Raw genomic sequence first — 24,575 nt, 5'->3', positions numbered from 1 at the left:
GCATTGTGGTATAAAATATCTCCCGCTGCTTCACAGAATTTAACAGTTTTGATATATGTTATACGGAACACAAGGAGAAAATATAGCTGTAGGTCAGCGCATGAAATAAATGTAAGGTCAGTACAGACTAACTGGTTTTGAGGAACACCTGGTAGGCTTACCTGAGCTTTTGCAGGTAAACTTTGCCTGGGGATCACACATTCTCTTGACGCCTTTGCAGTTTGTTTCATCACTGCCGTCTTCGCAGTCTTTATCCCCATCGCAGCGCCAGCGCTCGGGGATGCAGGTCCCATCAGCACGGCAGTGAAACTCCTCTCCACTGCATTCCACAGGAGGCAAAGCTGGACATGACACAAAAAACTGAGATTGATCCTGGGATATTCTGATTCCCAAACAAATGACTCGAGTTCTTTTTTAGTGAATCAATAAAGTATAGATTGACCAGGTCCTGAACTGTAATGAGTCGGCTCTTTCTAGTAAATAAAACATGTACAGAGTGACCAGTGTAGTTCAATTTCCGAACAGATGACTCTAATGAGTGTTTTTTTTAGTGTATGAAGAAACATTAAGCATGACAAGTGTAGTCCAGTTCCAACCCAAATAACTCGAATGAGTCAGTTCTTTTTAGTGAATCAAACATGCACAGCATGACCAGTGTATTTCAATTCCAGCACAAAAGACTTGAAAGAGTGAATCAAACATGTAGGCCTACAGTGTAATCAGTACTCCAATTCCTGAGTTGATTCTTTTTAGTGAATCAAACACATACAATGCGACCAATTCCTGAACAAAAGACTCTAATGAGTCAGTTCATATTTGTGAATAGAACACAAAGTGTGGCCAGTGTAGTCCGATTCTCTTAATAAATTATTATAATCAGTTGGTTCTTTTTAGTGACTCAAACACATACAGAGCGACTAATTCTGTCCATTTTCATAACAAATGATCCTAATGAGTTGGTTCATTTTAATGAATAAAGCACATACAACGTGACCAGTGTGGTTCCATTCCCAAACGAATTACTCTAATGAAACAGTTCTTCTTTTTATTGAATCAAACACATACAGTCGACCAGTGTAGTCCAATTCCTGGACAAATTACTTTAATGAGTCAGTTATTTTAAGTGAATAAAACATTAAAGGTGCCATAGAATGCATTGATACAATATTTTAAATTGTTCTCTGATATCTACATAGAAGGTATGTAGCTTTGGTAAGGGCAAACAATCTCCAGAAACGGTTTTACTTGTCCATTTACAACCCTAGGATTTGTCCCTAGAATGAAATGGTCTGTTTTTACCTTATTTGGAAGGGTCATGAATAATAATGCTGAGCTCTGCTCTGATTGGCTGTTTCGCAGTGCGGCTCAATGTTGAGCTCTGCTCTGATTGGCTGTTTCACAGTGCGGCTCATTTCAGTAGCTCACACAGCAGGAAGGAAACACAGTGAAAATATATATTTCAATACTTTCTCTCGCAGTTATATCGCTGGGTAATTATACTGTATATAAAAGTATATTTGCTTTCCGTGCCTTTCTGAATACAGACACCAACCCATCCCTGCACTTCACATCCCTTGCACAGCCTGGAACATAATATTTATTTCCATGATCTGCCATTTTCGCTGTTGTCCTCGCTTGTTTCTTCACAATACCTGCAGAACTTCTGATGATTTGGCTGTGCAGGTCCGGCTGGCCTCGAACATGGGCGGGTATATGCAAATGTTGGGGGCGTAACTATTAGTGATCCCGATTGTAACGTCACAGTCGGTGTTATGTTCTGAATCGCCTATTTTTCAGTGGTCTTTTGAATGCACAAGATTTACATAAGAAGGAGGAAACAATGGTGTTTGAGGCTCACAGTATGTCATTTCCATGTACAGAACTGTTATTATTCAACTATGCCAAGGTAAATACAGTTTTCCATTCTATGGCACCTTTAAACTGTGAGACGGTGTAAATTAACTGAATTTATGCCACTTCAATTTTTTTTTTAAATTATCAACTGCCAAAGGAAGAACACTTTTCTAACAATATTTATTACTTAAAAGTACTAAAAGAATCCATAATGTCACAGCTAAGGATTACAAATAGCAAGGTAAACAGAAAAGAAAAGAAAAGTTTTTTAAAGCTCACAGACGCTCTCACTTCAAACTACTTCAACAAGCCTTAATAATGTTAAACTGGCAGAGTTTTATCAAGCATACTTCAAGATTTCCTCTTGTCACATTAATAAATATTTAAATATTCTCTCCGACACTGGCAAAGACTTTAAGTGTCTGTGCGCTTCAACGCAAAGGACAGGGGCGAGATTTTCTTCAAGAGTAAGACGACCACAAAGGAAAAGTCTTTTATACTGTAGCCTGCCTCAAGTTTCTGATTCATTCTCAACCCTGACAATTGACAGGAATTAAATACATACTTCAAAAGCGTGTTTATACACCAAACCCACCTCAATCCCCTGCCTGCCGTTAAACAAAACAAATGGCCTCCTCAAAAAGACAGCTGGTAACATTACAAACCCTTAAAGATTAAAGGGCCCCCTCTTTGCTTAAGGCTAATACTGAGAGTTACCAGTGTCTCCTCCACTTTACACATACAGAGCATGTGTTATACAATGATCTGAGCCCTGCACTGGGAGGATACAAGTCGGACAAACCCTCAGAGACAGACAGGAGCTGAGGACCTCCGTCAGGAGCCCGTTTGATGAATGGCTCCAACATTTCTGTGACAAGCTTGGTGAGCTGAAAGCATTGGAGGACTCGGCCTCAGCTTTCAGAGGTAATTACAGCAGATTAAAAGATTCAAATCTGTAAGGTGGTTCCCTAGTGAGCTTAGATGAGATTAGATCTGTCAAGTGAAGAAAAAAAGAGAAAGTTTTAAACTTGTGTTCCTCAAATTAGGGACACTGCACCAAGGCAATTACAAGCAACACTGACTTGATCGCTATCGTTTGGCTCTTTGTTAGTCTGCTAATTAGTCGTGTTAAACAGATTCTCTGGGAACCACTCGGTAAGTTGGTTAAGTTGTTTGTGTATAGAAACGAACACAAATGCATTTTTAATTAATGTAACAGAGAAATGTGACCTCTCTAAACGCTATTTGATTACTCTGATGCTTTTATTGGCCATACACTGTAACTAGGGACAAGTACCCAAGTACTCAGAAGTAATAGTAACGCTGTAAAAACAATATTTCTGAATCATCAAGGTCAAGACTTTTTTTCCCACAATTTTAAATTCAGTTATAATGGCATATTGGGCGATATCTCATTGTATGATTAAAGTTTGACAGCGATGTGATTTTCAGTCTGTGGCAGTCACATTGCTCAGATACTTTACTATATACTATAATGCCATTTATGTCTCATTTGCATTTTACCATAATTTCTGTTATGACAACTCTCTGAGAGTACCGAGACTTGCTACTGCCAATATATCCCAAGACATGCCGCTGTGAACATGTAAGAGATACTGCTGCTGCACATATAACATATATGAAATAAACTAGGGCTGGGTTTTGACACAAATTTCACGATTCGATTTGATTACCAATTCGATTCGATTCGATTCAATATAGATTAGTTTGGATATATATCAGGTACAGTAGGCTACATGCCAAATGTTCTCAAGGAAAAAAAATCTCTCGACTAATGCTGTAAAATATACATGAGTTGGTACTACATTACTATAATATTGAAGGTTAAAATTGACTGATTTGTTAAAATTACACTTAATGAAGTTTTTAAAATAATAAAGTTACAATTACATATTAATATTTCTACTTCAATTAGTTTTTTTTAATATAAACATATTGGTGGCTGTCATAAAAACTTGATGGATTTATTCAAACATAAATTCGGCATTTATACTGCAATACAATGGACAGAATTTGAAATCTGAGACTTTGTTTCATATTAAAAGTACCAAAGCACAATGCTTATTGCGATATATTGGATGGGAAGTGCCCTTTCAACGTTCCGTCTATTAACTGAAAACAGGCTAGACTAATTGATTCTTGGGATTTAAGAATCGATATCGTTCCGTAAAAAAGAGAATCGATTAATATCGAGATATCGATATTTTTTACCCAGCCCTAAAATAAACCCCATATATAACATAGATGAAATCACTCCACAGCAGATCTATACAGGTGGAGCTGGGGAAGGTGGAGGGTTTCTGAAGCTGCAACTGCTACAGCAAGCACTAGCTGAGTATTTAAATTTTGAGTAGCAAGCTCATTGGCTGCTGATACGAAAATAAATCAATCAGCTGCAGCATGTGAATAATGATGTCATTATGTCAGATTGAGTTAGAACCTATCAGACTGCGCCATCTAGAGTTTCTGGATTTAATTATATGCTATTTTACTATTTGCATTTCTGGTTGGATGCTAAGTATATTTTACTGGCTCTCTATCTTGCATAATGACTATGAAATTGAATCTAATATAACCAAATCTAGATGGTGCACAAATGATCAAATGAATCAGAATGCAGGAGCCTTCATACAAGTTTTTAAAAATGGATCAAATTTTGAATTTAAAAATGGTGCTCACAGAAGATGCAGTTCAAAATATATCGATCTGATGCATTCTGTGCATACCAACCAAAAGTAACAGCCTCATGGTCCATGCCAAAAAGAAAAAAAAAGAAACACATAAGGCAAAGAGAGAAATGTGATGTCCTACCAGGGGCAACACCAGCACAAGTCACATTTTCATCACTGAAGTCCCCGCAGTCGTTGTCCCCGTCACAGGCCCAGTGGTCTGGGATACACCGGCCGCTGGTGCACTTATACTGACCATTAGCACAGGAGTGGACGCAGCCCGCCTCATCACTGTTGTCTCCACAGTCATCATCTACACTCACAAACACAGTACAGTCATGCAGAATAACTTAATTCATTACAATAGAAAACTTTTGACAGTATCATGTAGACATACAATACCATTTAAAAGTTTTGGTGGTGTATTTTTTTTTTAAAGAAGTCTTTTATATACAAACAGCAAGCCTGTTCTTATTAGATAAAAAAATACAGTAAATACAAAATAAATACAAAATTTAAAATAATTGTTCCCTTTCATGGGAACTTCGGACTGCGTCCTCTAGGGGTCGCTATGGGGGGAACGCCTCGTCACTACCGGTGCGACTATAGTACAAATAGGCCGGGAGCACACATCATTCTCTTCTTTGTCTTCATTGACTGTTTTGTTTGAAGCGTGCATTTCTGTGGTAAGAGCGATCTCTATTCATATCATTATGGCGAGCACTAGCAGAGGGTTTAGAGGATGTGAGCATCCGTGTTGTCGTTGTTTAACATCTGATGACACACACGATCTATGCGTTATTTGTTTGGGCGAAGAGCACGCACGCGATGTCTCCGAGGGGGCAATCGGCGTGCACTGCGAGGGTTTTTTCAAGGAAAAAGCTCCACTCTCATCGTTTGTCTCTCTTTTCAAGGAAAGACGGGCAGCCATCTGCTTCCCGCGATTCAGGACCTGCCGCTGAGGCTGAGCTTTCCCAATCTTCCTGCCCTACGTATGATGAGCTTTAGAAAGTTATGGATCGCGCCACGGCGAGGCTTTACTTGCCGTGAAGCGGGTGAAGAAAAAGACATCGTGAGGTCATCTATTATTAAAAAAAAACAAAAAACAAAAAAAAACACGATGAACGTTATTTTTCTGGCCATAACCCTCCAGCTCAGGTGAGCCTTCCTTTCTTCCTGTTTTCCATACAGAGATTGAGAAGGAATGGAAGAGGCCGTGCCCACTTTTCTAAAATCCACATAAGTGGTAAGTGTGCACGTTATGCTTTGCCCACTTTTCTAAAATCCACATAAGTGGTAAGTGTGCACGTTATGCTTTGCCCACTTTTCTGGAATCCTGTATGGTAAGGGTTACGCGTTATTGTTCCCTTTCTCTGAGTTGGTTTAGACCCCGGTACCTTGGGCTCCACTCAACTAGTGTGTCTCTGTCGACACACTCTGGAAGCATCGCTCCCCTCACCATTGAGGGTTATTGCAAGCATGGTGCTTTCTTTCGAGCGTTTGAATTCTCTCCCTTCTGAGGAGTTGGATTCCTCGCTCCATGGGCTGTTCTCGTGGTAGTGTTGAGCAGTGCTCCCCTTTTATCAAAGGGTTACCTGGAATGAGCACACTATTCCTCTGAATTCGGAGTTCTCCTCTCAGAGAGTTGAGTTCTCTGTTTTTCCCAGAGCACCTGGAACCAGCAGCATCAGGCGAACTAGGCCCTTCCTCTGCCTCTCTGATGCGCTGAGTTTTTTGGCTAGCTTGCAGTAAACTTACCCTTCTGATTCTAACAATCGTGCTGTAGGTCGAGTCCCCCTCTCATTGAGAGCTGGGTTTGTGCTCCCTCAGCTAAGGTAAATTACTGCTAGCCGTTCCAGCATTGGAACATGCTGCAGGTCGAGCCTCCTCTCGTTTGAGAACTAGGGGTGTTGCTCCCTCAGCTAAATAACACGTCTCAGGTTACGTATATAACCATGGTTCCCTGAATAGGGAACGAGACACAGCATCCTATAGGTTTCCTGCCATGCTTCGGACGCAAGCTTCAGACGAAGAAGAGGATGATGTGTTCTCCCGGTGCCTATTTATACTATAGTCACACCGGTAGTGATGTCATGGCTGTCGCCGGCCAACGAGTTGTTGGTGCTTTTTCAATGTATGCTTCAGACACAGGTCACGACGAGGCGTTCCCCCCATAGCGACCCCTAGAGGACGCAGTGTCTCGTTCCCTACTCAGGGAACCATGGTTACATAAGTAACCTGAGACGTTTTCTGTTTCAATATATTAAAAAAAGTAATTTATTTCTGTGATGGCAAAGCTGAATTTTAGCAGCCATTACTCCAGTCTTCATGAGCCTTCAGAAACCATTCTATAATATGCTGATTTTCAAGAAAAATGTCTTAATATTATCAATATAAAAAAAAAAAAAACTGTTGTGCTGCTTAATGTTTTTGTGAAAACCATGATAAGTTTTGTCTCCCCCCCCCAGGATTCTTTGGTGAATATAAATGTCAAAATAAAATATTTTAATTTGTTTATAATTTATTTGAAATAGACATCTCTTGTAACATTATAAATGTCTTCGTCACTTTTGATAAATTTAATGCATCTTTGTGCAATAAAAATATAAATTTCTTTAAAAAATGACTTTAACTTCTAAACAGCTGTGTATATGGTAGGGTGTTTTTCATCATGTATTGTCACATAGATTGCGTTGCTCCATCAAAATACAATAAAAAATAAATAGATTTTATGATCGTCATACACTTTGGTACCAGAAAATGGCACTTTTTCCTTAAGGGGGTCTTTAACCCTGTTGTGCCTCATGCTTTGTTGCACAATACTAGGAACTGAAATGATAAAACAGAGGACAGCACCACAGGAGATTTTCAAACAAGAGTCTTCAGGGCATCGAATTACGCCAAGCCTCATTTTGTGCTGAAAAATCAGCAAGGTATCCGAAGGCCCTGACCCTGGATAAGAAAAACCGCCTCCATATGCTGACCTTGGCTGAATGCTCTCATTTGAGGACAAAAAAGGGGGGATCGAAAGAAATAAGAAAAACAGATATAAACGAGCAAGTTTTATTGTTGTTGATGATCGAGTGCTGCACGCAGACAATAACGTATTGCAGACCTTGAGGGCCAGCAATAAATTATAGAGGTCGTTATTTTACACCCTCCTTGATCTGAAATGGAGATATTTCAGATAAAATAATCTGTGAATATTTAATGGTTATTAATGTGATGAATTTCTTGTGCGACAAAAAAGACTGGACAGTAGGATCAATGGACTTAATTGAATTAAAGTGTTGGGCTTTCTTTTATCAGCTCCCGAGAAAATAGGCTAATACATCATAGTGCTAAATGGAAGAGCAGGTAAAGCAAATGGTAAAGTATTTTCTTACTTCTGGATACACTTACCTGAGTCACAATGCCACTTCATGCTAATGCACCTCCCATTAGCGCAGCTGAACTGGCTGAGAGCATCGCAGGTAGGAAACGCTGTGAGAGAAAAGAAAGACCATGAGAAACGTTTGCCGCGATGCTTGAACCCTGTCCAATACATCACTGTCTCTTTGATACACTGGAGAAGCGAAGTCATTTTTCATTTAGCTTTTAGCTTTGAGAAATTGCAAAAGAAGTTTTTCCTGGCACAGATTGCCCTGTCATGCTAATAGATTAAATTTGGAGGCTCTTTTGTCCTCAAGAAATTTCATTGTTTCTTGCAAGTTTGGGGGCGAGCTTAAATCAGTAACTATTCTCTTGCAGTGCACTGCATTTTTTTTAACACAAGTCATACCACTGGGGTTTAGTGCCAGTATTGCGGAAAACGAAACACCCTGAAGGTCATGTGAAATGTCATTGTGAATTATTGCTATTTTCTTGCTAAGGTTAATGAAAATAAATCACAAACAAAGGGAAAACGAGACCTCACAGATGCAGTGGAAAACAGTCAGAGGCAATAAGAGCTCGCCAGGAAGCAATAACACACCAGCTATGAGATAGCACGGTGTGTGCGCTTTACAACAGCGTTGATTTAAAGATATCAAAAGGTTATTGTTTCAACATTATGAATTACTGCAGGTTTTGCTATTAACCCGTGGATCACGATGCCTTCGGGTGAAAATTTACTTTTTTTTAGGATAAAGATTAGTTTATGGAAAAAACCACTGGCGCATATACAAGTTTTTTGATGAATGCAATCTGCACAAGCTCATAAGTATCTTGTTTTGTACCGCATTAAACCTTTTTGTGAATACATCAGCGCTCATATGCGTACAGGAAAAGTGACATGATACGCAGTGGAGGAACAACATCTGTTTCTCTTTAAAGTGTCTCTCAGCTCAGTCAAGAAACCTCCACACAGTCTACCAGGTAGTATGCGTATATCCACAGATGAAACCATTTTAAAGTTATCAAAGGTAATTATAAGCGTGTGATCGTGCATTTGTTTTAGTGAATGTTTTTGATGTTTCTCATACTGCATGTTAAATATTCTCATGTCTTGTAGCTGTACTTGATTGTCGACTATGCTCTGACATAAAAGTATTATTATGAGTAATCACAAATAGCATACCACAACCAATATATATTTTGAACATGAACATGGATAGTTCCCTTGGAGCATCTTAGGCTTAAGTGCTGTTTTAATGGGCACAATGTTAATAACTCATGACTCATAGCTTGAAGTGATTGAAGGAACAAGCTTCTTGTTATAGAATAGATCACAGTTCATACATGTACAAATAAGTGCTCAGAATGTGTTTTAATCAAGACAGTCCTCCCTCCCTCTCTCTCTTTAATTATTTATTTATGAGTGGAGAGTCAAGAACAACATGCATGAAAATGTGCATATTTAAAATTAAGCATATTTATGTTCCTTCATTACAGAACAATTAAAGAGTCATCAAAATATGGCCATATTTATAATAATTGGGTTTAAACCTGTGAAAATTAATGCTAAATTAAGCAACAATTGCTTGAATATGAGCATAGGCATCATTCACTGTTTCTTATAAGCAATTTTGCTCCACTGGGTGACATCTCCAAAACACCAACAGCTGTAAACTGAGCATGTGAGATTTCAGAAATAACAGATCCCATGGGTTTTCCTGAGAAAATTACTTTTAGAGAATTGTACTTTCCCCCTCACAAATAAAACCTTTGCCGGCACAAATAAGAACTCTTAGAAGTCAGTGGAAAGCACATCATTCGAAGTGTTGTTAATCTAGGAGAGGACTGTTACAAGTCAAGATTACAGGTGTAAATAAACAACAAATGTCAACAAATAAAAGAAAAAATAGTTGTGTTTGAACATTTATTCCCAGAACATGTTTCTGTTATTGTTGACAGAAGTAAATCCTACTTCCAAATTTCACAACAGAGTGTTCCAGTCCCCTGACTTTGGCAATTACTACTTTCAACATCCAGTTTTCACAATAGATCAGGTTCAACAACAAGCAGTGAGACTGCAGGGGTAATAACTCTGGCCACTGAAATTTGATTTGAAGGGAAAAAAAATCACTTATACGAATTTGTGCCATAGACAGCGGCAGTTCAAGTTCTTTTACTGCCGCTGTAAAATATCTTAATATATATCTTAAGATATAAATATCTTAATATCTTTTAGATTATAAAACAATTCTATCTGGAAGTGTTTTCAAGATCACTAGATTTGCTGTCCAATAATGGAAATAGAAGCAGAAATTCATATATTAAATTACTTTTTTTATTTTTTTATTATAGTCTCATTTCCAAAACACTGAAGTACTAGATAAGACATGATCCTATTCATCCATCAACAGTTATTGTTACTATTCTTCCCTTCAAACGAAAAGTGTAACACTGAGACAAACGGCTTAAAAATATTATTTTTTAAAATATTAAAATATATATTAATATTATTAAAAAGTATATGTACTAGTATATACTGTACATATTTATTACATAAATATCAATATATCAATTTGATAGATACAATTTAATAATTTTACATTTTGATAAATTTAAAGGGGTCCTATTATGCTCTTTTACAAAGTCTTGATTTTGTCTTGGGGGTGTACTAGAACAGGCTCTCATACTAGGTTGTTTGAAAAACACATTATTTTTCACATATTTTACATTATTACAGCACCTCTCTCCCCAGTCTGGCATGAACGGCTCGAATAGTTCCTGTATCAAATGAAGGCCCGCCTTCTGAAATACGAAATGTGCTGTGATTGGTTAGCTGGGCCAGTGAGTATTGTGATTGGCACCACTCGGCGACTGGTCGGGAAATGTCATGCCCCGTACCATAGCCGCCTGCGAGCTTCAGTGTAAATATTGCGTCAAAATCAAATCAATTTGAGCGCGATTTAAACCCGGATGATTGTAACCACTCTAAGTTCGTCTGCCTTGGGAAAGCTAGCGTGTCTCTGACATAGTGATAACACTCGTTGCCTTCTCTAGTGCAGCTCAACCAGGTCTCATCCCATTCGTCGATATTTGTGATATCACAAATCCCGGAAAATATGCGTTGTAGCCCAAACGAGTCGTTCGTTGTAGTTTTTGAAAAGTGATTTCTTTTCAATAAAATATCTCCTTTTGAATTGGACTTTGAGCTTTGCAACATTAGCAACAGCAACATTACAGACTAGCTAAAGTTGAAAAAGTGAAAATGCACAATAGCACCCTTTTAATAGTAAATTTTCCAATTTTGCTTCTTTTGAATGAGTAGTGCCAAACCTGACACATCATATGCAGAGTTGCCAAGTCCACGTATTATACGTGACTTTGGGCTTCTTTTTTGTAAAGTTGAAAAAAATCCCGGGTCGTGGTTTTTTTGTGCTTATTTTAAAAAATATGGTTGCTTGTTAGGGAAATATGACAAGCAACTTAGTTTCTTTATTTATGTTCGCCGTATTCTCCAATGCATTGATTGACACTCTGTCTGCTCACAGTTAATAGCCAACCAGGCGTGCGTTTCCCGTACAACGACGTAACTCACTGATTAACCACCATAGTACGATGCATTGTTGTGGAAACTAACTAGCCAGTCATGAGTATGTTTCCCGAACACGGTCGCATATCCGTCGTTTGAACCACATTAGTTCAACAATTTAGGGCTGTTTTTAATGACGTCACACTCATGTGGTGGAGTAATAACTTCTGCTAATTCATTGATTCGAGATCTCTGAAATGCTGCTGTATTGAACATGGCACCTGATGACTAATTTACTATGTTTTGTTCCCTGTCATTTTGCTTTATGTGATGTTTGATTTATCGCGGGTTTCCTCTTACGTCACACTCCGGAGTTCCCTTAGGCATTTATGCACATGCACACTCTTCAAAAATGGCGCTTATTGAGGATGCGCTAAAATTTATAGATTAAAATGTATATATATTTAAATTGAAAGGAAGACATAGATTGTACTGCATGTTAGCTTGCTTATTGTGCCCAAAAGCATAATATATTTAAGTCCATATGTCTTACTAACAAGAAACTATGCTTCTAACCACAGGTCGAGAGCTGTAGTTCCTACCACGTAAGTGTCAGGGTCAGGACCTGTTTTGTTATGTTTTTCCCCTGTTTCTGTTCCTGTGTTTCCTTATTTGGTCATGTTCCTGTCCTCGTTTAGTTAATTAGTCATTCTGTGCACCTGTGTTTGGTTATTGTCAGAATGAGCTTTATGAATGAGCCTCCAAGTTGTTGAGACTGCACCAGACAGCCAGCTGCTCGACCTGCACCAGACAGCCAGCTGCTCGACACATTGTCCTGTGTTTATAAGTTCTTGTCTGTGCATTTCTCCTCGGTCGGGTCTACTTGTTGTGATCGTCATTCTTGTGCTCTGTGTTTCCCTATTGGATCATTAAAAGACTCTCATTCTGTAAAATCTCTGTAGCTGCTGGAGCAGGGGGAGAGATCGTTTGAGGACCATACGAGACTGTTCCGGCTGTTAGCTAGCACCACCAGCTACCCGGACGACGCGCTCTGCTCATTCTATGACACGAGCTTGAACAGCGCCGTCGTCCGAAGATGGTCCTCGAGAGGATTTCGCTGCCTTCGTGGAGTGGACTCTGGCAAGTAACGGATTCCCCGGATGTGGAGCCCCACCCGTCAGACCAGGTGTGAGAGCCGGCAACAGTGCCCACCGCGAGGAAGCAAGCCGTGGACGGTGAGAGCGCGGAGTGGAGCTCCGCCCACTGCACCGCGGCTGAGGGTGAGCTAATTATACATCTGGGACTGCTGTACTTAGAAGGAGACCCGATAGACTGGGAAACTGATCTGGAGGTCGACTTTTCCCCCTCTCCTCTCTCCTTCGTCCCTGCTGGTCCCGTCCAGCCCTGAGGGGGCTCCCGTTTCCCAGTCCAGCCAGGAGTGGGCTCTGATCCCCGAGGGCAGCCCTGAGAGCCCAGAGGCTGACGAATGCCCACCCAACCGCCCGCTCCTGCCTCCTCCACCGCTGTCGTCTGGCAGCCCCTCTGCTCGCCCTCAGCCCACCATCAATACGGTGCGAGCGCCGCGGGTGGAGCATCCCACACCTCCGCTTCCAGCCTCCGAGGCCCGGACTCCACCTCGGCTCCTAGCTCCCTCACCTCCACCGTCACCCGTCGAAGTGGCTCCACCTCGGCTCCTCGCTCCCTCACCTCCACCGTCCCCCGTCGAACCACCAGCTCCACCGGGCTCCCTCGTCCCTCCGGCTCCGCCTTGGTCGGGTGTCGACCCGCCATCGCCTCAGGACTCCGCTCCTCCGACTGCACCTCGTCGCTCCATCCCACCAGCTCCATTGGGCTCCTTCCTCCCGCCAGCTCCACCTTGGTCCTCAGTCGCTCCAGCTCCACCGCGGATCTTCGGATCTCCGGATCTCCGCCTCGGTTGCCAGAGCCCTTGGCTCCACCCTGGCCCAACGGATCCTCGGCATCCCCCTGGCTCGTTGGCTCTCCGTCTCCGCCTCGGGCTCCTCCGCCACCTGCTCCGTCGCCGTTGGTCGGCCCCCTGGAGTCAGCGGCCATTCCTCCTCCATGGCTCCTCCCTCCATCGGCTCCACCGTGGGTCGCCATCATGGCTGTGGCCTGGGTCCTGCTTGGCTCCTCCTGCTCCAAGTTCCTCCTGTTTCCTCCCTGGCTCCTCCTTCCATAGTGACCTCCCTGGTCTCTGTCTGCCCGACCCCCTCCTGGGTGTCCGTCCTCCTCCTGAGCCGCTTCCCGAGTTCCCACCCGTGCCCCCACGCATGTTGTTCTACGGCGCGAGGACGCACCTTCCCGGGAAGAGGGGGGATATGTCAGGATCATGGACCTGTTTTGTTATGTTTTGCCCCTGTTTCTGTTCCTGTGTTCCCTTATTTGGTCATGTTCCTGTCCTCGTTTAGTTAATTAGTTTGAACTATGGTTTCGGGAAACACCGAATCGTTGAACTATGTTGGTAACGACGGAACTTGCGACCATACTGTAGTTGGCTAACGATGCTTTTGGGAAACGCACCCCAGTGCAATAATATAAGTGCTGCAGCGTAATTTGCCAAATGTTCCGCCCACTCCTCCCCCTCAAATAAGCGGTTGCTTATTTATCTTGCGAGAGTTGGCAACAGTGATCATATGGCACATCACATTCTAAAATTCCAAAAATAACCATAGCGTATCATTATTCGTTATTCGTAATTTTTAATTGAAATTCAAAAGAGCCATTACAAATGACAATGCATTACAAATGCATACAAATTACTTATTTTAAGGTCAAGTTTATACCAACTAACTTTTTTTATTTTTAAATTTTTTGTATGTTAGTGATAGTTAATACCAAAACTGCCACAGCTATACTGTTAAACCAATATTCTTGGTAGGAAAAAAAATTTTTTTTTGAAAGCCGAGAATACTTCAAAAATGGCAATTAGCATACAGCAAGCTGAGCATCACTGCGTTTCAGGTGTGTTGTGTGTTGTGCGCAGTGCAGTTGTGAGAGGCAGTGGAGCTCCACGTCTTTCAGCCCAGCTTGATTACGATTAAGTGAAGTCAGGTGTACACTCTAATTACTGCTTACACTGGGAGTGTTTGTGCAAAAGTGTACTGAGGCAGCCTAAGACACAGCAGAGGTAACCAAGACAATGGCACTTTGAGCAATTTGCAGCATTTGGTGACAGAACCCCAGAAAGTTACATTGTTAGTGCATAGCATGATAGAGAATTGGCAGAAGAGTCAGAATTTCAATTTTGTGCTTGAGGGAGTAGAAATGGCAGGAAGGAGAAGTAATATATATATACACGTTGAAAATATGCATTTACACAGACCTTTTAATGTATATATCAATGCACAGAGACCCCAGGGAAACAATGCATCACATGCTCGAATAGTGATTTTTGTGCATAGTCACCAGAAAACAGCACAAGCACCAATTTTCATGACATAGAGCTAGATATGATATGAGACTGACATGTATTTTAAAAAAATAAAAATAAATAAATAAATAAAAAAAATAAGATTATAAATATTTTACAGCTGTCCAGCATTTTAAAATGGCAGCCAGATTAGTTTAGTTATGATTACCCCATTCTGATAATAAAGATAAAAACATGCATTTTGTTAACTTTGTATCTGTCTTAGAATAAAGTTGGAAAATAGGAATGAATTAATGAATGAATAAATTAAAAAAAAAAACATCAACTTTATGTCATGAGTGCGGGCCCTGCGTTTCTCCCTCTCACCACCAGAGGTCGTCATCTCCCGTCCTCCCGGACTCCATTCCCCAAACTTCACACACCTGTCACTTATTACACTCTCAGCTGTTCCTCATTGTCATGGACTATTTATACACCACACTCCCACCACTCTGCATGGCTGAATTGTAGTTGTAATTGTAGTTATTTGTTGTGTGCAGGTTGATGCAAGCACGTTGGATGCCGAATTTGTATCCCTCACCTGATCATGTTTTGTTTATCCGTTCTGATCTGTTTTTTGTTTCTTTTTGTCTGCCTTTGTTCAATAAATCTCATTTCACCTGCATTTGGCCCCAGACCCTGTTTTTCTACAGTGCTCTCTTACCGCACCGTGACAGAATTCAGCCAGCAAACATGGGTCCAGCAAGGAAGTTCCTCAACTTCTTTTTAAATTGAGGATTACACCAGGGACTTCGTTGGAGCGGCTCGCCGGTCTGTTACGGAGAAGACCTACCTCATGGTCTTTTTCTGGGGAGGCCTAGCCGAGCCCTTCAAGTCCCTTATGCCTTACTGGCACCCGGAGGAGTCACTGGAGGAATATGTCAATCGGGCTCTGTACTTGAGAGGCTCATCCTTCAGGGTGGAATTCGCTGTGGAGCCCGCTCACAGTTCTCTCGGAGTGGTGATCCAGGAGACTTCAGAGGTCTTGTCAACTGTTCCCAGAACCTCATGCCCGTTCCTGGGCCATCCTGGGCTGATAAGCAGCATGCAGGATCCTCAGCTGAGGTCGGTGCGAGCGGCGGTGTCCGCTCACAGTTCCCCCGAGGCGGCGGTGTCCGCTCACAAAGCTCCAGAAGCGGCGGTGTCCGCTCACATATCTCTTGAGGCGGCAGTGTCCACTCACAGTTCCCCCGAGGCAGCGGTGTCCGCTCACAAAGCTCCAGAAGCGGCGGTGTCCGCTCACAGTTCCACCGAGGCGGCGGTGTCCGTTCACAGTTCCCCCGATGCGGCGGTGTCTGCTCACAGTTCCCCCGAGGCGGCGGTGCCCACTGATGTTCCCTCTGAGGCGGCGGAGCTCGCTTCAGGCCTTCCCGAAGCGGTGGAGCCCGCTGATGTTCCCTCCGAGGCGGCGGGACTCGTTTACAAAGCTCCTGAGGCGGTGGTTCTCACTCACAAGGTTCACGAAGCGGCGGAGCCCGCTGATGTTCCCTCCGAGGCGGCGGGGCTTGCTTCTGGCCTTCCCGAAGCGGCGGAGCCCGCTGATGTTCCCTCCGAGGCGGCGGGGCTCGCTTCTGGCCTTCCCGAAGCGGCGGAGCCCACTGATGTTCCCTTCGAGGCGGCGGGGCTTGCTTCTGGCCTTCCCGAAGCGGCGGAGCCCGCTGATGTTCCCTCAGAGGATGCGGGGCTCGCTTCTGGCCTTCCCGAAGCGGCGGAGCCCGCCATTGCCCATTCCAAGGCGGCAGCTCCTCACACACCACTGTGGTTGCCGCTGGTTCTGCCCTGGGTCTCCATCCCGCCGGCTCTGCCTCAGTCCCCAGGTTCCCCTCCAGCACACGGACCTGGACCCCCCATCCCTCCCACCATCTCCGCCCCCGCTCTGCCGTCCCCCTGGTCGGGTGCTTGGGAACGTCTGGAAGCAGTTCCTTAGAGAGGGGGTTCTGTCATGAGTCCGGCCCATCCTCCCGGACTCCATTCCCCAAACTCCACACACCTGTCACTTATTACACCCTCAGCTGTTCCTCATTGTCATGGACTATTTATACACCACACTCCCACCACTCTGCCTGGCTGAATTGTAATTGTAATTGTAGTTAATTGTTGTGTGTAGGTTGATGCAAGCACGTTGGTTGTCGAATTTGTATCCCTCACCTGATCCTGTTTTGTTTATCCGTTCTGATCTATTTTTTGTTTCTTTTTGTCTGCCTTTCTGTTCAATAAATCTAATTTCACCTGCATTTGGACCCAGACCCTGTTTTTCTACGGTGCTCTCTTACTGCACCGTGACACTTTAAGAGAAATAAACTGAGTAGTTCCATAAAAATAAATGTATTAACTATAATTACATTGCATTTATTTAAAGTATAAGGGGGGGGACTCTTTCCCTCTTTTCATAAGAACTGATGAGAAAGGAACAATTTTCTGACTGAGATTGCTGAGCCTCTTCAAAGGGCTACCTGTCTTTCCCAGCATTCCCAGCATTCATGTGCTGCTTTGAATAGTCGTTTCACTGTGGGAGTTCACAGTGGTAAACTTCCTGGGCCATTTCCTCTCAAAGCCCTGTGTCATTTCCTTTCGTCTGCTTTCAGGGTCTGGGATGTGGTTATGGTGAGCTTTTAACATCAGAGAATCTATGATTTGTATTACCGCCACACTCTTAAAAGCTCATGCATCCAAGTTTAATTCCTTTTTCCTTTCTGCTTCTAAAACCACAGACTCGGGGGCTGAAGAAATGTACTCTACTTGGTTAACATTGTATTCAGTCCTGAACATTGACATGTAGATGTTTTTGGCAAAATAATGTAAGAGTGGGCAGCAAAAATACACCTTTAGAGTCAAAGCTCTCTTAGAACTGGCAAGTGTTTTATGAGAGACAAACTTACTATTTTATAGCATAACCTGTCCACAAAAATCATGGCAAATTACAGTATTTGTTACATTCTTACACCTAGATTTTCAGTTTGTTTTTAGTTTATTTGGTTGCAGAAACATGTAATGGGGCCAGATTTTGTACAAGAAGTGGCACTGTGTTGGTGGAAAAGGGATAAGAGAGACTTATCCTAAATAAAGCAGGTTCATGATGACAGCGCTGACAGATTCACCAGTTACACCATAGTCAAATTTGCCAAGCCAATTAGCTAGTAGGATGGTGACTCACCACAGGAAGTGGACTCGTCTGACATGTCTCCACAGTCATCATCTTGATCACAGCGCCACGCTTCTGGTACACAGCGACCATTACCACAGGTGAACTGACCAGCCCGACATGGCTGGGCTAAAGACAAAACGATAAAGGAAACAAGATAATCTGATTATTCATGGCATTTTAGTATATTTAGCAGTGGCCACCTGAGATATTAATCACAAAGAAAATAATATTTTATTCTGCTTCCATATAAAGATTCTATTATTTGTTTGTTTGCTTGTTTGGTAATTTTGAGCAAGAAAAAAAATGTTTAGGAAATGTTTAGAGAACAGATTGTTTCAACAGAATAATACAATTTGTACTTCTTGGAGAAACAAAACAAAAGTAGCCTAATTAAACAAACAAACAAACAAACATTAACAGGAAGAAACTCCAATTAAAACATGTTTAGTTCTATAATTAAAATAAACAAACCGAGTAGTTTCTTAAAACAAATGTATACATTAGTATAATTTAGGTTGTTACATTTATTGTCTAAAGTGTAAGGGGGAAAAGACTCTTCACCTCCTTTCATAAGAACTGATAACAAAGGAACAGAAGGGCTACCCTTACTTTCTTGCATTCTTGTGCTGTTTCAAAACTAAAACAAAACAAAACAAAAACAAAAACAAAAACAAAACAATTAACAGAACCATTAGCAGAACAACAACAAAAACAACAAAGGTTCTTTTTAAACACACACACAATTAAATGACCTTGCACCCGTTTTTGATTCCTAATCCTACTGGCCATACTTTAAACACACCTATAAGAGGCAATCAATTTAAGTATAAGAGTAATTTCTTTAAGGTAGTTTAATCTCATGTGTGACTCCAGGAATTAGTCCCACCAAAAGGCAATCATTTAATTCCAAGCTTTCTGATCAAAATTGCACTGATACACCAGAGACTATTTTACAGCCAATTCAAGCAATTCTCTGCTTCAGATCATCTTGAATCATGAAATATTAAATCGCTTTAACATCTGCTGTCAATTTCAGCTCCTCACTGATTCAGTATAATCACTTGTGTTCCACATCGCTTTGCTCTAACTGCTTCTGCCAAGTCAACAAAGGTCTGAGCCGTCTCCGGCTGGAAGGTCAGCTTTATCAGCGGGATGTCAGACTGTTGACAGCATTTATCACATCTGTTCCTTCCTTCCATTGATCTTACAGCACTTCAAATAGTGAAAGAGTGTTAACTACTGGAAACAGGCCAGGTGTTACTCGATTTTGTAAAAAGAAGGTTAGGGAAAAGTGATTCTGACAATCCGTAGCAAGAAAGTTCACTTCATTGCACATACACATTTATCGATTATCATGCTCTCATAAGAGAGTAAGTCAATGCACCTTGCCCTATTACAGTACCTGAGAAGGTAGCATGTCTCAAATAATACTTTTTTGTAACTGTAATAGTATATATTGATCTAAGACAAATTAATATTTTGCCTCTTAAAATATGAAAATATGCATGTAATTTCTCAGTAATGCTGCCAAGACAATTTGCTGCCCATTTATGCCACTTGATGATGTTATATGATGTTAATTATTAAATATTAATAATTAAGTCATATTAATGCTCGTTTTAAGATTCTACAGTTATGTGACTCAATGACAGGAAGACAAAGAAAAAATATTAAAATCCTTCATAGAGGATTAATAAGTTTTATGAGTTTTATAATAAGTGACCCCGATGTATTACTGGCACATATTGGTGGATGGATCTGTTTAATATGTATGAGGGAGTCGAGCTCTACCTGAGCATGTTTTATTAGACTCATCTTCGTTATCTCTACAGTCATTGGCTCCGTCACAAAGCCACCTTTTGGGTATGCAACGATTATTGGGACACTTGAACTGGTCAACCGGGCAACTGTGGTTAGCTGGAAGGAACAACAGAAACAAAAAATTCAAAGCATGTCAAACAGGAAATGTTTGTTTAAAAAAAATACATACTGTATCTAAGAATGTTACAAAGCATTTTCAAGCTTGACATATATTTTGGTTGTTTTATTTATTTTTATTACATGTTTTGTTATACTGCTGACAGCCCGCTCTACATATAAGTGAGTTCATATGCATAATACTCTACTTTTGTTTTGACACAGCAGTTTTCATTGTGCTATTCATCTATTCTCTTGAGCTAGCTTCACATTTATCTCAAAAATATGTGTTTGCCCTCAGGCTTTTGAGTTTATTTAAAGTAGCGCCTGTGTTTTCCTCTACTATTTGCTCTATTTAATAATAGAACCTGCTATTACTCATAACCCTGGATACTCAACGCGTCACCAACAGACAATGAGTAACAGATGAAATGAAAAACCGGATTCGATTGGGATCAGGCAGTAAAGTTTCAGCCGTATTAAACTATAAGACATCCCAGCAGAGCGGAAAATTGATTTTGCAATTCTGATAATTCTGGCAGAACATCACGTTAAAGTATTTCTCATAGTGAAAAATGACTCAGCCCCCAACGTTTTAACATGGTGCTTATCTTATCGATTAGCTCATGAGATGATTGTGCGGTGGAATGCAGTGCGTGGGAGAACAATTTGATACTGGCGTTCTTCCCGTTTGATATTGCAGCCGTTTTTTACCCTGAGATGTCAATTAGCAACTTGTTAATTATCTACAAATGATATGCAAACAGTCTGCTTGTTCAGATTTACATTTATGTAGATGCTTTTATCCAGTGCAAGTCAAGCTACGGTATACATTTTATCAGCATATATATTTACTTATTAAGTTATTATACAGCTGTCTGGGATTATTGCTTTTGGCTGGTCATTTGGGGCATTGTGAATTTGAACATTTTTGCATAATGATCACTAAACTGTATACTGGACCACTGCATATACTAAAGACAAACATAAGGTTTAAAATAACATTGTAATATTATTGCAGTGTTCATCTTGTTACCAGGTCGGTAAAAAACGGATGTCATCTGTGATACCTGAACAGAATAGAAATTTTATATTGAGTGATACATCACAGACATATATGACACTATGTGCATGCTAAATGACACAGCTTAAGGCCACAGAGGCTTGATGGTTCAGTAAAGCAGACACAACAGGGATTATACATCGCTGTCAGAAAGAAAGAAAACAAGGTACATACAGCATATGTGGGCCTCCTCATCACTGCCATCTAAACAGTCATCATCTCCATCACAAATCCAATTGACTCGTATGCAGCGCCAGTTCCTGCACTGAAACTCATCATTTTTGCACCGCTGGGGCTCCTCTTGACCTGCAGAGTCTTCAGGAGAAGAAAAACTGAATTGTAGAAAAAGAACTTCAAGGAAAATATAGTCAGTCACAGTGTAGGGGTGATGCGGAGTCTGAGTTTAATACTACAAATAAAGCAACAGATTGCTTTTTGAATTTATACTATTATACTCAAGCTACTTTTTCAAATAAATCAAGTGGGTTACTTCTCTCTTTATTATAGCATTGCAACATGACAAAAACTATTTAAAGCAGTATAAACTTCGATTCTGTCCTTTGTCTTTATTTGAGTAACTGATGACTGATGACTGATGACGATGACTGATGACGATGACTGAGGACTAGGAGTGAACCAAAACAAAACAAAACAAAACAATACACAAACAATACACAAACAATAAACAACAAAAAACAAACAAAATAAAAATTAGAAATGTATAATTAAAAAATCGTTTCAAATAGTTTAAATTAGTTTTCAAAATCCTAAATAATAAAAAAAAACATTTAAAACTATTTTACTTATGTTTAAAAGCAAAGATAAAAGAAAAGAAAAGAAATGTAGCTTTTAAATTACATTTTAATGACCAATGGCTGCCAGCAAAGGCACAGGTTATTGGACTTTTCGCCCAAAAGGTACTAACATATTGAGCTTTTCCATTTTTTTTCCTTCATTTTTTTAACATTAAACTATATTTAAAATATTAGTTAAATAAATACTTTTAAATATCACAATTTGATTTGTCAATTTGAGAAATTTACTTACAATTTTACATGATCATGATTGAATACACTGGTAAATGATTACTTTATTTATTTATTTTTTTAAGTTACACTCCTAGTCCTTTTCAGACTTCTTGTCCTGTGTGTTTTTTTTTTTAAGGGAATGGTATTTAAAGCATCCTACCAGAGCACGTGATATTGTTCTTGTCCAGGTGCTGGTTGTCGGCACACGCGCACACCCGGCCTCCCGGGATGGCCAAACAGAGGGTACCGCAACCACCGTAATTCACCCGGCAGGCATTGTCACCTAAAAAACAACCATAGGCCTAAACAACAGATATCTACAAATCTTCTTTCCCACCGGCAGGACGGCTGTTTATGTGTTCATCCTTTTATGGCTTTTAGCAACGTCTCTCCTTGAAGCACAGAACATAAAGTTCTTCTTCACTGCCCACTCAGAACCAATTTCCTGCTCTTCTGGGATGCCGGTGGTACACAGGGGCATTATTTTTAATCACACGTCAAGTAAATTATGGGAAACACTGGAGAAGAGAGCCATTTGACACTCTTTTTCTTTCACATATATAATTCGTTGTGTGGGTAATGACACCTACGATGGGGGAGGAGAGGAGAAAAACACAGTTTTGTGAGAAAACTGTCACTTATTAAGTTGAGGCATGGGGACAATAATAAGGTTTCATTTAGAGAGGGGTTGAAAGGCATTGCCTGAACCAATGAGATAAAAACTGTTTTGTAATGGCCAATCTGTGGTACTCCAGGGAGTGGAAACACAATTAATCTTTCTCCTGACAAGCGCTTTGAAGAAATTCCACTTCTGCTGAGAACGTAGACTGTCAAAAAGCCCGCATTTTCGGGCCAGGAAATTCATACATGACATAACGGCAGCTCCCCACCTTCTCCTCTCAGAAGTCTTGGTGTTACGAACGCTGTTACGAAGTTCGATGTCAAGAGGAGAATATTTAAAACATGATATGAGTCTGCTGGTCCCAACTGCCTACATCGTCATTCTCAAAAGAGTGAGTCTCTCTGACAAGCAGCGTACTGTCTGCTCTCCTAAAACTGCACCACCCTTAGGTAAGTAAGAGATGAAACATGTGGGAGCCGAACACACGGCTGCGTTCTCTGTGCCGCTCGTCTGCATGTGCAAGGGCCCCGCTGAGCAGTGTCCCTCCCTCTGAGTGTTGTGACTGGCAGTTATGAGGGAGGATGACAGTAATCATCCCTCCTTGCCTTAGACATCCACACAGAGTTAAACATTCTAAACAGAGCTTTAGCCCCCACTTCAGTGGATTAAACCCACCCACTCAACAGTACGGCTCCTGCTCTGCAGTTGGGTCTATGCTAATCAAAGCTAAAGCCATGAACATTTGTAATAGCTGCACTGTGTTTAAAAATGTCGTTTATTATGAATTTTCTGAAAGAATGCACTACTGCATGTAATATGTGAAACATTTTTCCACCAGATTTTTTTCTGTCTATTTAATTCATGCATATTGCAATTTGGTAAAATTAACCATTATGTATCAAAGTCCAACGCTGAGCATCATTCAGGAGTGAATTGAAAAGCATGCAAAAAGTGTGGGTTTGGTAAGATTTTTTACTGTTTTCGAAAGAAGTATCTTATGATCAGCAAGGCTGCATTTATTTGGAATATATATATAGCATTTTTTTTTTTTAATTTGCCTGTTCTTTTACTAATTTCTTTTATTTTATATTTATTAATTTATTATTTTGTAAAAATGTTAAAGTATTCACTGTCACATTTTTATCCAATAAATGCATTCCTGCTGTATTAAAAAAGCAGGTCCTACTCTTTAAAAAGAAGGGGGAAAAACAACTTCCTAAGCCCAAGCTAGGGAATGGTAGTGTACATTAATAAACCAACATTCTTTTTGCCATGGTAGAAGAACAATTAATTTTCCAGAATGGTGTAATTTACTCCAAAGTTTTCAAAATAGAAGCAACCATTATTAATTAGTTCACAAGATGGAGACCATAAACAGAAGTCATCTACTCTGCCTACAATCAAAATTAGATTCATAGATTCAAAATCCTCTGTGTTGCGGCCAATTCAATTTACATTGCAACTTACCTGTATGAATTAAAAGGGAAACATATAAATTCCAACCATTATTCATCAAAATATTGAAAAAAGATGAAAAATGTGTCATCTTGTAACTTTTCTTTAGTTAAAGTGACTTTACCCAGCTGGCTTTGTGCATCATATACTCGGAGCCCGAACAGAGGGGGCCGTTCACTCCTCAGCAGAGAGACTTCACCAGAGACCAGATCCAGCTGGAAGATGGAGGCGTTCATGTACTCCGTCCAGAAGATGGAATTTTGGTACTGTGCAATCCCAAACGGGTGACTGAGTTCCCTGCCACTGTACACAACCTACAGTGAATTGCAAAAAAAAAAAAAAAACACATTACCATGCACTGTTCTGACAACTGCGTGAGAGGATAAACCCCCTTTTTTTTCTCTTTAATGTCTCATTTTTTTCTCCTACACAGCAATGGGATGAAAAGTTTAAAAAGTGATGTTAACGAT

At 40.7% G+C, this 24,575-nt stretch overlaps 1 protein-coding gene across 1 annotated transcript in view; it reads right to left on the bottom strand.

Moving 5' to 3' along the window:
• LOC107746259 (low-density lipoprotein receptor-related protein 1B-like) overlaps positions 1-24,575 on the bottom strand; it is a 182,606-nt gene that overhangs the window by 124,859 nt on the left and 33,172 nt on the right. The window contains exons 12-19 of the mRNA XM_016560390.1: positions 24,230-24,419; positions 22,189-22,311; positions 21,175-21,315; positions 19,812-19,937; positions 18,030-18,146; positions 7,947-8,027; positions 4,687-4,857; positions 162-341 (exon numbers count right to left, since the gene is read on the bottom strand). Of these exons, the coding sequence (XP_016415876.1) occupies positions 162-341; positions 4,687-4,857; positions 7,947-8,027; positions 18,030-18,146; positions 19,812-19,937; positions 21,175-21,315; positions 22,189-22,311; positions 24,230-24,419 (1,129 nt within the window). The remainder of the gene's footprint in view (positions 1-161; positions 342-4,686; positions 4,858-7,946; positions 8,028-18,029; positions 18,147-19,811; positions 19,938-21,174; positions 21,316-22,188; positions 22,312-24,229; positions 24,420-24,575) is intronic.

Source organism: Sinocyclocheilus rhinocerous, unplaced genomic scaffold, assembly GCF_001515625.1.
Source record: "Sinocyclocheilus rhinocerous isolate Xijiao unplaced genomic scaffold, SAMN03320098_v1.1 scaffold198, whole genome shotgun sequence".
In the NCBI taxonomy this organism is placed as follows: domain Eukaryota; kingdom Metazoa; phylum Chordata; class Actinopteri; order Cypriniformes; family Cyprinidae; genus Sinocyclocheilus; species Sinocyclocheilus rhinocerous.
Note: the sequence above shows the minus strand (reverse complement) of the source record. Positions and strands in the feature narration are given on the sequence as shown.